The sequence below is a fragment of the Camarhynchus parvulus genome, chromosome 13 (assembly GCF_901933205.1).
Source record: "Camarhynchus parvulus chromosome 13, STF_HiC, whole genome shotgun sequence".
NCBI classification, from domain to species: domain Eukaryota; kingdom Metazoa; phylum Chordata; class Aves; order Passeriformes; family Thraupidae; genus Camarhynchus; species Camarhynchus parvulus.
The window spans coordinates 4733769-4748995 of NC_044583.1; the positions used below are offsets into that span (position 1 = coordinate 4733769).

The window sequence follows — 15227 nt, forward strand, 5'->3', positions numbered from 1 at the left end:
ATAGAAAAGCATAGGAAATAATTTAGGAACCCAAAACCTGGAACCTTTACTGATTTTAACTGTTGCTGCCCTAACCATAACTTGACAAATTCTACAATGTAATATTCTGAAAGATGTTCCAAAGGATGCTGCTGAAATCTTAATCATATACAGCAGCTAGGACAGGAAAGTGATGGCGGAGGAGGCCAAAATTTCTTTTGGATTATTGTTACTCCCTACCCGACCTCAGAAGGGATGCACAGAGATCAAACAAAACCAAAGCAAAAGTAAACAAACACAAGAGCAAACAACAAGCAGCAGAGTGAAACAACACCCTCTCTCCTGGCCCCAGCTGCAGTACTGATAAGAGGAGGAAGATCCCAATTCCTTTTCTCCCCCATTACCTACTGAGCTATCCAAACTCTTTTATTTACTCTCTTAAGTGAAACAAAGGCAACTGTTCATGAGGACTAAAAAAAGGAAATAAATAAAGCTTTGGATTCTCAATATTTGCGGCTGCCAATGTATTTTCTGTCCTGTAGGTTCATAGGTACAGAAAATTGAGGTTTCCATTCAGCAGGGGGTGATGCTTCATCATCTGAAGGGATGTAATCATTTTTCTATAGGATTCATTTATTTCTTAAAGATGACAATAGCTGTGCATTTTAGTTTGCATTATAGTGTAGAAACTGGAAATATTTCTTTATTTGATGCCAGATTGTAAGAGGGCTATAAAACAAATACTTCCAAGCACTCCCAGCAGAGAATCTAAAATAAGTTCTCCAGCTACAGTGCATTAATGAAAGTTCTGGTTTCTTTCAGAAAAGATTTTTACAAACTTGATTAAACTGCATGGAGGTGGTGGTAATTACACATTAATAATAATGAAATTCTATAGACAGGTAGTATCTGTGGAACACAGGAGATCCATCTAGATATTTATACTAAAAATAATGAATATTGATATTTTATATGATATTTCCACACAATAGGCTCATAAGCAAAAGAAGTCTTGTTCTTTATTCCAACTCTAACTAAAAGACAACATTAAAGAGCAATTATTTCCTTCAAGCCAACCTTTTTCTCTTTCCTTCTCTCCTTGCTGCCAAAAACTGCTTGTGAAAAAATCAAAGCAAACCCTGTCTTCTAAGCAGCATCCAAACTACTCCATGGGCAGATATTGTTACACTGAGCCAAATGCTTTTTATCACTGTTCCTGAGCCAAAAAGACACATTAACACCAAAAAAAAAAAAAAAAGTACCCTCCCCCCTTCCAGTTAAACTCCAGCAAGTTCTTGACAGCAATCATGACAATATCTAAACCACAATTTTCCCCCAAATCAAAATATTCCAGAGATCATTCTGCTTCTACTTTCTCATTGCTTGAGTGGTTGAAGCTGATAATTGTGACAATTATGGATCCATTATATGAAAACCTAATGTGTGAGTAGGTCTATCCTGTGTCTTTTACTCGGGCTGAAAAATGAAGAAACAAACAAATTGGTTTTGTGTCGTGAGTTCAAAATTTGGTTTAACAGCAATAAATCCTCTCTAGTAAAGGCAAAAGTGCAAACAACAAAAACCCATCTCTTTCTCCCACATAAGGTTGAAAACCAGCCTGTTATATTGTATTTTGACTGAAGCCATTAAAATGGCATTTCAACAAGCTGAGTTATATTACCAAAAAAATATATTAAACACATATGAGGAGAAGAAATAAACCTGTTCCTATTGTTACCTGTAAGAAACCATCTCAGGAAATGGTATGGCAGGAACTGACCTTCTTTTAAAAGGAAAAAAAAAAAACCCACTAACTTTTCATGGCTAAAAGGTCTCATTTCCTTCTACAATGTTTGTGTTTTTCCAAATACTATCAGCAGGTGCACTAGATTTCAAAACCCTCTTGTCCTTCATCACATATAATTGTGCTGCATATTATATTAAGAAATACAAGCAGAGGAATGTAAGTGATGGGAGTTCAATTAAAACCAGCATAATATCTCGTTGCATAGAAAATGATCCTGCAACTGAAACAGGTTCTAATGAGAGAAAAAAGGAATACATTTTCACATATTTTTAATTACATAGAACTTCCTCAAACATGATTTTTAATAATATATTCCATTAGGTTAACATCATAGTTAAAGAAAGTGCATTTTCTGATTTCATTTCAAGTTTGATTTTGAGCAATTATTGTGTCATTGTTCTGCAGCAGAAAGGTTGAATTCATTTACTGTGTGGTTATGCTAGTTATGATTGATGTCGCTTCTCCAAATGATAAACCAATCACCCCGATGATGTAATGTCATTTTAAGAGTGCTATAATCACATTTCTCTCAAACTGGGACTTCTGATGAGTTCTAACAAAGATTTATTGTAGATTAAAGGCCTTCATAATATCAACAATAGATTGCTCATTTGATAGAATATTTGATTAGGTAGTTTTTTCAGGCAAATGATTTTTTCCATATATATTAAGCATGGCTCTTGTGAAGGGCACAGGGCAGCATATGGGGATGAGTGGTCCTCATATCCAAAAAGGTTCATCTTAAACCTGTTGAGGAGCCACCTGTAATTACAGAGCTTGAAGCAAGAGAAGTATCCAATCAAACACGAGGAAGCTTCTATAGTGTAATTAGTAGATTACACTATTTCATATGGTGTATTCATATTTAATATGAATATTTCAAATATTTCATATTCAACATGTACCTTGAAGACTAGGATAGAAATATTTAAAGAAGCAGCTAGAAAATGCTAGTAAAAAATTATGAATGATTGACCATTATCTGGGATCTAAGCCTTACATAGAAGCATCTACAAATCTTCCTTTTTAACCCAAGCCCAAATTTAAGCAAAATATTTACATTTAATTACTGTCTCTCAAATTCAAATGTCTGGATCTATATTGCTAGGTTTCCAAAGGAACTAAAAAAAATATACTAAAAAATTTAAAAAGAAAAATAAAGGAAAAAAACCCCCACAACCAGAGTATGATCAAGGTTTTCTTGTCATGTAGATAGTAAAAGCCACTCTGAAAATCTTTCAAGGATAATGATAAGCCACAAAAAGTAGTAACTTTCTCCAATTTAATGTATAAGTCATTACCTGTCGTATTTTCCTATAAGCTCTAAAAAGAAACATTGTGAGAACTAAAGAAAAAAAGTGACACCACTAGCAAATGCTCATTATTTTCCAGAGGACCCATTAAGTGCAGAATAACTCATGCTACAGAACACTCCGTGGTGATCAAGCCATTATGCATGTGTGTATGGTAAAAAATATTTTAAAAGGACACCTGCATCTTATACCCTGAAAATTAAATGTCATTATACATTATATTACTGTTTATTAAAGAAGTAAATGGGATATGGGGAAAAAAGTGTTAAAATGTAGAATAAACAAAGCAAAGCCAATCAGAGGATGCCAGAAAGGTTCCTTGGGTCAGCCCACAGAAACAACTGTTAAACACAAAGCTTTTCAGGATACAAAGAAACAGTGATTATGATTTAAAATGAAACATAAAGAGCTCTTCCATCAAATTTTCTGATGTTGTTTTACTGATACTTCCTTCATTTGGCTTCCTAAGAAAAGCCATGCTGCTTCCCTCAGTCCCAGCAGTGGCTGTAATTACTCAAGTATCCACCAAGTCTCTTTTTTTAGCTCACATTCCCTGACCTTGATTTTCTTCTCCTTATTTCATCCCTCTCCCATTTACTTTTTCCATTCCCCTTTAAAATCTCATCAACTGCTTGATCCACCACACCTTTCAGACAGTGTTCTCTCACCCTTTATTCCTTCCTTCAGCTGTGAGCATTCCCTGTTCTGAGCTCTGAGACAGGCAAGCATTCCCCCCTGCACACAGGTAATGATCCCTCACCAACCCAGGAACCAGAGCTGCTTTTCCCATGAATATCCCTTTACATTTCTCTGCCCTAAGGTCCCCTGTCATTTTATTTCCCTGTTACTTGGACCCACAGGTGCTTTTGTGATTCTCCACAAGCTGATCTTGTTCTTAGCACCCTGCCATCACCTACTTTCCTACCCCACCATCTTCTCTGAGTATTTTAATGTCCTGTGAAAATTCATTGGGAAACTCCAACTTCTGCTCACTGTCTTTCAAATAACTGCTCACCATGCAGGAACCTTCCCTCTCACCCTGTGCTAGGTTAAATGCTTCCTTGAAGGCATTTAGTGACAGATTTTGCTGAGACCCTTTTGAAAACACAAAAACCCTTCAATCACCTGGATCACCCTTTTTCAGAAATGGCTGAGCCCTGCAAAATCCTCTTGAATGTTTCTAAGGCATGAAACTACACTGACTCAAAGATGAATTACACCCACTTCCTGGCCCCCTCCCCATTTACATGGCTTCTACAGAGTTGCCCATTACAGACTTTGACACCTGCAGCTCCCAGATCACCCCAGATCTCTTAAAATCCCCTCAAAAGTGGCATCATATTTTCCAATACACTCATGGGGCAAGGAAGCACACTCAATTTCTGAATTATTTGTTGTCATTATATTGCAGGGGTTCTATACTGTTGTCTCCTTATCACAAAAGTTTCATACCTCCTTGATGTTTCTCGTGGGCAGCTCCTCAGAGCACTGACTCTTTCTTCTTCACAAAGCAGCCAAGTGACTCCAGTTCCTCTCTCACCCAGCCACCCCACTCTTTTATAGCATCTTCTGCTCATTGCTTACAGCTGTGGCCTGTTAAAGTCAGGCCTGTCCTAATCTTTGATAATTGGCCCAGTTGCAACTCCTTAGGGGTAAGATTACTTTCTGCACTACCTTTATTTTCTTATAATCTATCCTCCTAAAATTGTTATTTCTTTGTGCAATGATATTTTAACATAGCTGAACAGGGTTAAAGGAAAATTCAGGATGGAAGGAGTGCAGGAGATGCAGCACATGTTGCAGTTAAGACAGCCACCATACACAGAGTATCATCATACAATATCAAAAGGCTTCAAGCATCTGCCCCTCTTGTTCTTCAGCCCAACCCTTTATCCCCCCATGTTGATGCCCTGCCCCTGTGTGCCCTCTGTTCCCTTTGGTGGTTGCTCAGTGCCCCTGGGCACTCCATTGCTCATTGCTGTCAGTGATGCTCACCTGCTGCTCACAGCTGTACCCATGGGGATGGGGCTGGGCCAGCCCCACTCCAATCACCCCAAACTGGTGCCTACATATGCCCAGTCCACTGTCCTGACAAGCAAAGACAGCTCTGAGGTCAGAACAAGCAGCTCAGGATTTCAGCCAACCTGTTCTCAGAAAGCTCCAAGGACAGAGGCTGGACAGGCTCCCAGGGCCACCTGCTCTAACCCAATGCTTAGGGAAAAAATGATCCCTAATGTCCACTCTGAATGTTCCGTTTCAAATTCTGCTCCCTGCTCACCACCACGCCCAGCCCCTGTTAAAGAGGGGGTGTTCAGGTGTGTGCCCCACAGTCCCACACCACACAGAACCTCCAGTGCTGCTCAGAGCTGCCTCATTACACCAAATTTACCCCTTGGGCAGACCAGAAACTGCATAGAAGCTCCACACCTACTGTGTTCAGTTAAATAACACAGAACATGTATCTCTAATAATAAAAAAAGGGTGCTAGAATAGCTTCTTTTGATTTGTCTGTGTTTCTAAAAAGGGACTGCATCTTCACTCGTCAGTTTTTGGCTGTCAAAATGAAAAGTCAGCACTTACTAACAAAAAATTAAAATTAAAAAAAAAAAAAAAAAGAAAAGAGGGAAAAAAGAAGAAAGAAAACCCTAGGCACTACAGATTCCATGTCTGATAGAGCCGCAAACGTTTTAAAACAGTGGCCTGAAAGACAAGAATTAATTTGCTGAAAAACAGCAGATCTTAGTTAAATGTGACATTGTAAGTACAGAACCAGACAGATTCAGAAACAAGATCAGACACAGACTGGCAGAAGCAACATGCATTTTTAGATACAAAACCTCATCACCAAATGATATATTACATTAGCCCATGCAGAACAAAGAACCATTGTGTGTACATTTCTCTCCAGATGCAACAAGGAGCAGGAAACCTACTTTGAAAAATAAATCCCTCTGATGACAAGAATTCAATAATATTTTTTACACAGCTCCTACCATACTTCAAACTAAAAATCTCTCTATAGTAAAATGAAGGAACACCATCTATGATGGATTGCATTTCCAGGAATTTTCCATTAAATAAACCAGTAAGATTTTCTTTGCCCCATTTCCGTAGATGCTCTCAATTTTCTGCTGATGCAGGAACACATTTGCACACATTCAAAAAGAAGGCATAAAACTGGCACAAACATGTCACAAACAAACTCCATATGTTTGCAATTTCCTTACCACTGCTGGAAGCCTGCTGTGGCCCTGAACACGCTCTCAGCAGATAAGAATTAGGAGAGAACTCCTCGTCAGGGTTGGTGTCCATGATTTGATGGGACGTGTTGCTGTCTAGCAACGGCATCTGGCAGCTGACTGGTGGAGGGTTATGAGAGCTGGGCAGCTGGGCAGAGGGGAGAAGGCTGGACGAGGATGTGGGTGGAATGGGACGACCTGGGAAAGAGGACAGAGGGATCAAAGATCAGCAATGAGTGCAATGAAAAAACCCCAGCAGCCAAGTCACGGCACTGTCACCTTCCATGGTTACATTCCATGACTGCCATGCTCAGCCCCCCAGTCTCCCCACTGGTACCAACCTGGCTCCTTGTGTCACATTTCCTGAGATTACATCACATCTGTACAGCTATTAAAGTAATAGTAGTGTGCTAATTGTTTTTTTTTTGGTTTTTAAGCAGGAAAATTGCTTCAGCACAGGAATCTCTCAGAGGCAGGAAACAGGGCTTTCTTTGAGCTAAGAATGCTGTGAACCTTCCCAGATCCCACTGAGAGATGTGACAGGAGGGGACAGCAGGACTGAAAGGCAATTATTCCACTTTAGAGACGGGCTAAACTGGAATCTGGGCTGGCAATTCTCAGCTCTGCTGTCCTTCCTCTCCCATTGCTTTCTTCACCAGAGCTGTAGCAGCAGAATTTCCTGCCCAGCCAGGTTAATTCCAACCCTGAAGCCCATTAAGGAATGGGTATGAAATACTTCAGCCCACAGCAACAATATGGTCTTGGTCACACAAAGCAGTGACATCAATTCAACAAAAAAAAGTTCATAATTATGCATCCTATTCTTTTGTTAACTCCCATAGCTTTACATTAATCCATTCCATCAAATGCACACAGATGAAGACAGGTTTTTTTTATTATTGTGTGGTGGTTTTTTTTTTTTTTGCATTCCAAGTTTATCTAGTACATTGAAGAAATTCTTCATGAATAATTTAAATGTAAGAAAATATGACCTTTGTGATACTGCCAAAGTCTGTGAGGCAGAGATCTGCTACAAATGTTGAAACATAGCAAAACTACATAAAATGCTGTATCTTTATTTCCATCATTCTTAAAGAAACAGTAGAGAGAAAATACACACTGATTTTCTCACTGGTTATACCTTCATTTTTGTGAATCAAGGACCCCTCACTTTATATGAATTACCCTAAGGTTTGTACCATTAAGTAAATATATGGAATCACATGAAATTCCAAATGAGGGGGGAAAAAAGCAAGAAAATGAAAAGTTCCAGCTCTCACATATAAATTTTATTTGGGGTGCAGCAATCAACCAAAGGCACACGTAGATACTAAAAACCACCAACTTTGCACTACCTGGTACCAGCAAATAACATGAAGTACTTTCTTCCCTTCAAAAACTTTTGAAATAAAATAAATACCAGAACACAGGCAAGTAAATTTTATGATTATTTGTTATTATTTTTTTAGCCCTGGATAAACTGTTAAGACTGAATGACCAAGATATTATGTGACAGAAATGGATTTAAGCTACTCCACAGTAACTCCCACCTGCAATCTTTTATGCTGCAGAAAATTCAATATGCATTGAATATTTTCATTGTGGACTTGCATTTGTGAGGAAATAATTCTAACATTGATGATAGGAATAATTACTGTTACTATTCATGATTATGCTATTCTTATGAAATACAGCCATGAATATCCTAAACATTCCAGGGTTGTGATTGAGCAAAACCAGCTTCTAATTATTTCTTTGCAATGTGCAGAAGGAAGCAGAGAGGCTGAGGTTTGACACACCTCTGACAGGAACGTGACACTCGTGCCCACTGTGTGCATTTAATTTTCACATATTCTGGCTCTGCTTCAACACTGTGAAGTTGAAAGAAGCCGCTTTATAAATTCTAAATCTGCACTGACTCCATGTATCATATGGAAATGTAATACTATACTACAAAACTGTTGGATGTGTGGGGGTATGAGACGAAGGAAAAGATTTTTTCTTTTTGTGGAAACTACATATGGTATTTTAGAGCAATTTAGGTACAATTTTGCAGAATACATTGAGAAATGAAAAAACCCTCAAACCTTGAGAATTCTTTTGTCGGGAATGCTAATGACATTGTTACCATCATGAAATAATACAGCCCAAATCCCTGAAGAAAAGGCAAAATGTCTAATTACTGCAGCTCTGTTTGGAGCTGAGAGGAATCAGAAGGTATGAAGCTGTTAAAATGGGGCATCATTTTGGTGGGAAGTTGGCTCCTGAGGAAGATTTGCCCACAATCACGTGCTAATGGAAAAACAGAGATGCCTGTGAGCCGCAGAACCCACTGCCAGTCCATCCTCATCCAATAAACAGCCAAATTTAATTAAAACTTTTCTTGTTGGGACATTCTTGGTCTATCAAGTTGAGGTTTTTTGCATCTACTAAACATTAAACTCCCACTACACCCTTACCAACCCTCTTTGAGAGATTTTTAAAAAACATCTCTCTCTCTCCACTCCCAGCCCCTGAAACACACAGGATCTCTTAAGACACCCAGCTTTTTGTAAAACTTAGTGGGAAATGAATTGAAAAATTACTGAACAGGAACAGAAAGACTCCATCAAGCTTTTTTGCCTTAAGAAATTAATCCAAGGGGTAACTATCTCTAGTACCACAGTCAAGAGAATGGCTTGTGAAAGTCCCAAAGTGTGAGGATGCAGTTAGGCCATAAAGAGCAGGATACATGTAATTCATTTGTTACTATACACTCTTAAGTGAGAAATAAGGGGTTTGATTCATACTTACATTAATATCTTGGTCAAATAAGTTCAGGGTAACATTTAAAAGAACAGAGTAAGCTTTGCAGGTTCTATAAACCTGTCACACCCATTCATGTGTCTGCAGACATCTCAACAGTCATAATTTGAAATTTCCCAGCTCTTTAAAATATTCTAAATTTCCATTGCTTCTCAATGGGATTTGCATTACCCCACAGTCTATATAAATACTGTGACATATGATAACATCATATTCTATTACACTGCTGTTTTCAAAAGTTAAAGCATGATAGAAGTTCCTACAATTTGTCTTCATATAGTAATATATTAAAGCTTCTCTGAATAAGTTTTCTATCTAGGTGAGCATTAACAGAATCCTATGTAATGGATACTTACAGAGACAGCAATAATGTAATTGTGTAACACAGTCAACGAAACATAAACCAAATACAAATGCTAGAAAGGGAACCAGGCTTAAAGCTCATATATTACATTTTCAAAAGGGAATTGTATCAGTTCTTTTCCCAATATCTGTTCATATGCATGCTCATACTGCATATACTCATGCATGACAAAGACTTGTACAGATACTGAATACAGCATTCGTAAGGCATTTTTCAAAAAGCAAGCAGCCAAGAAGAAAAAACAAATTTCCTCTCCTCCCACCCCTTTCTCCTGTCATTTCTCTTATCTTCCTTTTTTAGAGTGAAGGAAGAAATGTGGTAACTCTTCATTCAGATTTGGGCTTGCTTTGGGTTTCCACACCACACAGCACCTCAGTCTGCAAGGGCCTTCTTTTCCCTCTTTGCACTTATATTCCATTTTCCTTTCCAATCAGGCTCATGTTTCTTCACCAGCCCAGGAATCTTTATGAAACCATTCCTCAATTACTGCTACACTTTAAGTCCCTAATGCTTAAAATCTGCTGTAGAACCTACATTCAGAAATCAGGCCATGCTCACAGCTGGCAATGTCTCAAGCCCAGACAGGGAAGAAGAGTCCTGTTCATCTCAATCACAATAACACATTGGGAAAAGAGATACTTCAGTTGCTATTAGCCTGAAAGACCACACCATCACCAGAAGGACAAAAAAAAAATACAAGGAAAAAAAAAAAAGACTGCCTGCAATCACTCCCAGCATGAATATACATAAATAAGAGACACAATCAAAGAAGAGATGCAAGCTGCTCATCAGTTACTGAAGGATATTTGAGATACATTTTTCATACTCTCTGTTCTTCTTCCTCCTTTAAAGGACCTGTAGGGCTTTGTGGATAAATAAAGCCCACATGTATGTAAAACCCTGGCCTCTATACTTCCTGTCATGGTGCATGACAGGAAACAAGGAACCAAAAAAACCCTCTGGGATTTAACAATTTTGTGCAGCAATCATGGAAATATACATTCCAAAATGTGTGTGCACATATTTATATACTTTTTTATTTAATGAAGTATAGTTACCCACACAACTCTAGATAAACACGCATAATATCCAAAAGCATACATTATTTTAAAGATCTAAAGATTAATCCAAACTCCTTAAATAGCTATTTTGCCATTAATTTGGACAGGAGGGAAGATCACAGCCTGTGTGTTGCCATCTCACACTCTTAAGTTACTCATTTCAGTCAGTCTTGTCATTTACCACCCCTGAGTCCCAGGGGTGGTAAATACTGATGCCAAAGCTTCTTCTATCTGTAATGGAATTCTCAAGCTTTTTCCACTAGCAGAACCTCTCTTCTAAGGTTAGACATGTGTAGCAAACATCTGTGTAGAGTGTTCAACCCTGTGCATTTTCAGGATGAATGTCATATACCTAAGCAGCATATTGATAACTGACATTTACGAGAGAAAATCTTCCTATATGTACAGGCTTTTATAAGCAAGATGAGCATTCAAAACTTTAAACAGCTGTTAATCTTCACAATCAAGGGGTTATGATATAACTGTTCTGTTCTTCTCTAAGGATATCTGCCAGTCAAGCAGCCAATAAACAAATGCCCAGTAAAAGCTAAATTAGTCACATATATTGCTGTCAATAAAGCCCCTTTGTTCTACAGCTCTGGTCAGAAGGACCAGGGCTCAGGTGGAAAAGAGACACAAGCCAACATCTCCCTGTGCAATCCTTGGCAGGTTAGATTGCAGAAAGAAGGGAAACTTTAAGGTAACTGTTTTTAAAAAGCAGCTCTTTGAAGATGTAGTGGCATGCAAGTGTTAATGCAGGAAGCTGAGGAAGCAGAGTGAGAGCAGAAGAGTTGTTTCTCCATAACTGATGGCATCAGAAACACTGTGTAAAATACTTAATTGGCAATTAAGATTTTGACATTTACTGATTGAGGCTGCTGATATTCATGTTACACCAATACAAAGTATAGGACCCTGTGCAAAGTAATCCCATAAAATTATGTTAGTGACTTATTTGATGGACAGGATCATTAACTGCAGTTGCTGCATTGCTCATTTACACCAAAATTATACACAGAGGGCTAGCTAGCAATGGAATAGGGGGGTGTTAACTGGAGGTGATAAAAGAGAAGGATCAGATCTCGGCCTCCTTTGCCCCCTTCCATCAGGAAAGCTGGACAGAATCAGAACAAGGACCACAGGCAGGACCTGTAACAGCTCACAGCCTCCTCCACCTAACACATTCACACCACGTTTTCAAGTCAGCCTAAACTGAAGCACCTACATTGTCAGCATTGCTAAGTTCACTGTAAAGAGTGAGAAAAGCTGCTAAATGTGTCAGGAAACAATTAGATAAGTAAGGTGCACATTTTTGCAGTGCAAAGCACTATAAATTAAGCAGGTAGCTGATGAAGGTGAAACTTTCCTGAGGTACAGCACATTCAGCAGACTCTCCTCTTCCTCCCCAGAAAAACTGCCTTCTGCAGAAGAAGAAAAATATCTCCTTCTAATATGTATGCACAGCACTGCTCACCACTGGCTTGGACCCTCTCAAGGGAGGGGGGGGGCAAGAGTTATATTTAAGATATATATATATATTAAATATATATTTTTATATGTTATCTATATATTATATAACTATATATAAATACATATTTATATTTATATATAACTATATAGAAACATATCTATTTATATATATTTATATATATTTAATACATATATTATTTATATAGAGTTATATTTAGTAAATTAAATATATATTGTCCTAACTGGCACAAGGAACATAAATATTTTTTACTTGGTGAATTACTACAGTTAACTGACATGGGTAGGGAGCAGCATGTGTGATTTTTGTAGCTAAACTGGCATCTGTGCTTCTATGCACCAGGGGCCAGCAGAGCCCCAGCAGGAAAAGCTCTGCTCAGGGGAGAAAGTTCTCCCCCCCAGAGCCAGCAGGCTGTGCTGCCTGCTCCCTGGAGAGGCAGGACAGCTCCCAGGGGTTAGCCAGGAGCAAGCAGCAATGCTCAGCCAGCTGTGCAGAGCATTCCCTTAACCCCCGGCTGCAAACTTCAAGTGCTGCCTTGAGAAGGCTGACCTAGAACAGAGGCTAGGCAGAGTCAAAGGATAAAGTAGGCATTTATTATAAAAGGCCTCCATGGATCCACCTTGGGCAGCACAAGAGCCCAGCCAGGGCTGCACCCAAGATGAACCCAAAATGGTCACAAAATGCACAACCAGTCACAAAGTCTCTCACTTTTATAAATTTTGGTCCATATTGGAGGTAATTGTCCAACTATAGCTTTAGGCTATGAATTTCCATCCTCCTTGTTTTTCTCTCTTTAATTCACCATTTATTTATAAAACTATTTATTATATGGTTATACTTTTTGGGCCTGGAGCTTGTAACGGTTCTCCTTGGTCAAGCTGGAAAAGGATTGTTCTGTTTACCTACCCTGTGGAGAGAACTCACTAACACTCACTGTGAAGCTCAGAGCTACACACTAAAGCAGCACAGAATCTGAAAAGTATGAAAGCTGAAACTTAAGGCATCACAAGGGGGAGAGACGAAACAAAAGCCCCAAATGAAGTATGTGAGAAAAAGAGGGAAAGGAATCAAACAGTCTGTGATCATTTTCTTCAGCTCCAAGTTGTTTCCTCTTGCCTAAACTGCTGCACTTCTTCTCTAGGGCAAACAGGATTCAAAAGAGTAAAAGATAAAGATATAAATCAGGATTTGGATGACAGAGAGTTATCAGTGAAGAAAAGTACTTCCAGTCCTCCCGAAGCTCCTATCTCCAAAAGCAAACAGGCACAAAACCAGCCAAGCTAAGATTTTCACAGAGTCTATTTCACAAAAGTCAAAGGAGAAAACATGGTCTTTCTGAAAGCCCACACCTGTTTTCTGAAGTGTTTAGGTATTTTTCTGCATCACAACAGACAGTAAGGGCCACTAAGGATGCAGCTGATGCCATCACATCGTTCCAGGGAAAGAGAAAATGGTGCTGAGACAATTAAAAGAGAATAGCAAAGGAGACATTTAGACACAGTAAGGCATCACCTGTGATTTATACCACAGTGAATCAGCAAAAGCAATTCAGTACCACAGGTTTGTGTTTTTCCCATTTTACAAAATTAGTAACTCTCTACATCTTGCTTAGTTTTCTCAACACTGGTTCCGAAAAAATCAATTATTTATTTTACAAAGAGCAAAACAACAAACCATAGAAATATATTCATATTTAATATATTTCTTCTCCCTCTCCTCTGAAGTAAAACCATTACTGCACAACCAGGAATACAGTCTGAGAATCGCAGATAATAGAAAAGGGAAAGATGACGAACCACCAGCAAGTTCTGATCCCTGCTTTTTTTATTACAGATCCATTCTAGAAGCCTGTTTAAGCTTTGTTATCTTCCTTAAACCATTTGACCTCTGTACATGATTAATATTTCTGCAGTACTGCACATGTGTAATCTTAGAATATGAAAATCACTGTACCAACAGAAGATATTATCATTGCAAAAACTCTGCAGGAGAATGAGACTAACTTGGAAATCAATCACTTCTGACTTCCAGTGCTGAAGTTAAATTATTTTTTCTAAGCAATCCATCTACAAAATATATCAGTTTAATGAAATTTGGATATTAAAAATAAGGAGACAGTCATGACTTCAGAATTATCTAAACCAATTCAGTATGTAAAGGAATAATTTGCTGCTGTCAAAAGCTAATGTCACTTAATTCTTGTCTTGTTAAATCATCTGATGCCCCCTTCTTTTTTAGTTAAACAAAGATAAATAATAAAAGCAATTTACAGCTAGAAGATGTTAGGGTTCTGCAGCTGTTCAATGTCTTCTGGGCAGATTAGATTCTGTAATGAGAAGTTACAAGCCTCATTTTATAAAAGCTGTTGCTGTCTCAGGAAAAACATCAGTGAGTAAGATTAGAAAACCCTTTTCCTTCATGAACCTATTACACTCACAAGCTGATTACTTGGCATATGTTTGATACCTTCATAGCTGGAAAACAGTAATTTGTTTCAATGATTTTTTCCCATCACTCATAAAGTCAAAATGTCTCCTCTAATATTACCCCACCTCTGATTCAGCCAGGAAAACCAGAGACAAATCTATGGGAGCAAAACTCACACCAAGCAGAATTAATTTAACTTCCCTAAAAAAGGTTCTACTGAACTAACTATAACTAACATTAAATTGTAACAACTTATCAGCTGCCTGTTCCTTGTGGGACAAAAATAACATTCTAAGATTAGGAATGTATTTAAAAGAAACTTATTGGAAGATCCACAACCATATGTGAACGAACTTCATGCTAACTTAATAATATGTGCAGCTTTTAAGAACTGGGAAGAAAGAAAATTCCCTGTTTATCAATCTTACCAGCTAAACATTCATGTCAGGCAATTCCACTAACAAAGGGGTGGTAATTAGGCTCTGGGTAGGTAATTAGCAGGCACCCTGTGAAATCTTCCCTCTCAGATCAATCTAGAAGTACTTGATTTGATCTTCATTCAGGGACACCAGGAGTTCAGACTGAGCTGGGCTACAAACTTGTTTCCACTATCCAAACACCTTCTGTTTACCTTCACTTTATTTTAGTGAAATTCTAAGTACTGTTAAACAACCACTCACACCATCTGCACTGCATATACCCCTGAATGTTGGCTTTATGTCTATTACAGAAATTTATTTCCA

At 38.3% G+C, this 15227-nt stretch overlaps 1 protein-coding gene across 11 annotated transcripts in view; it reads right to left on the reverse strand.

Moving 5' to 3' along the window:
• The window catches only part of TENM2 (teneurin transmembrane protein 2), a 334262-nt gene that overhangs the window by 216847 nt on the left and 102188 nt on the right, over positions 1 to 15227 (reverse strand). For all 11 annotated transcript variants that reach the window (XM_030957242.1, XM_030957244.1, XM_030957243.1 and 8 more), the window contains one exon: positions 6327 to 6536. In XM_030957242.1, coding sequence (XP_030813102.1) covers positions 6327 to 6536 — 210 coding nt within the window. The remainder of the gene's footprint in view (positions 1 to 6326; positions 6537 to 15227) is intronic.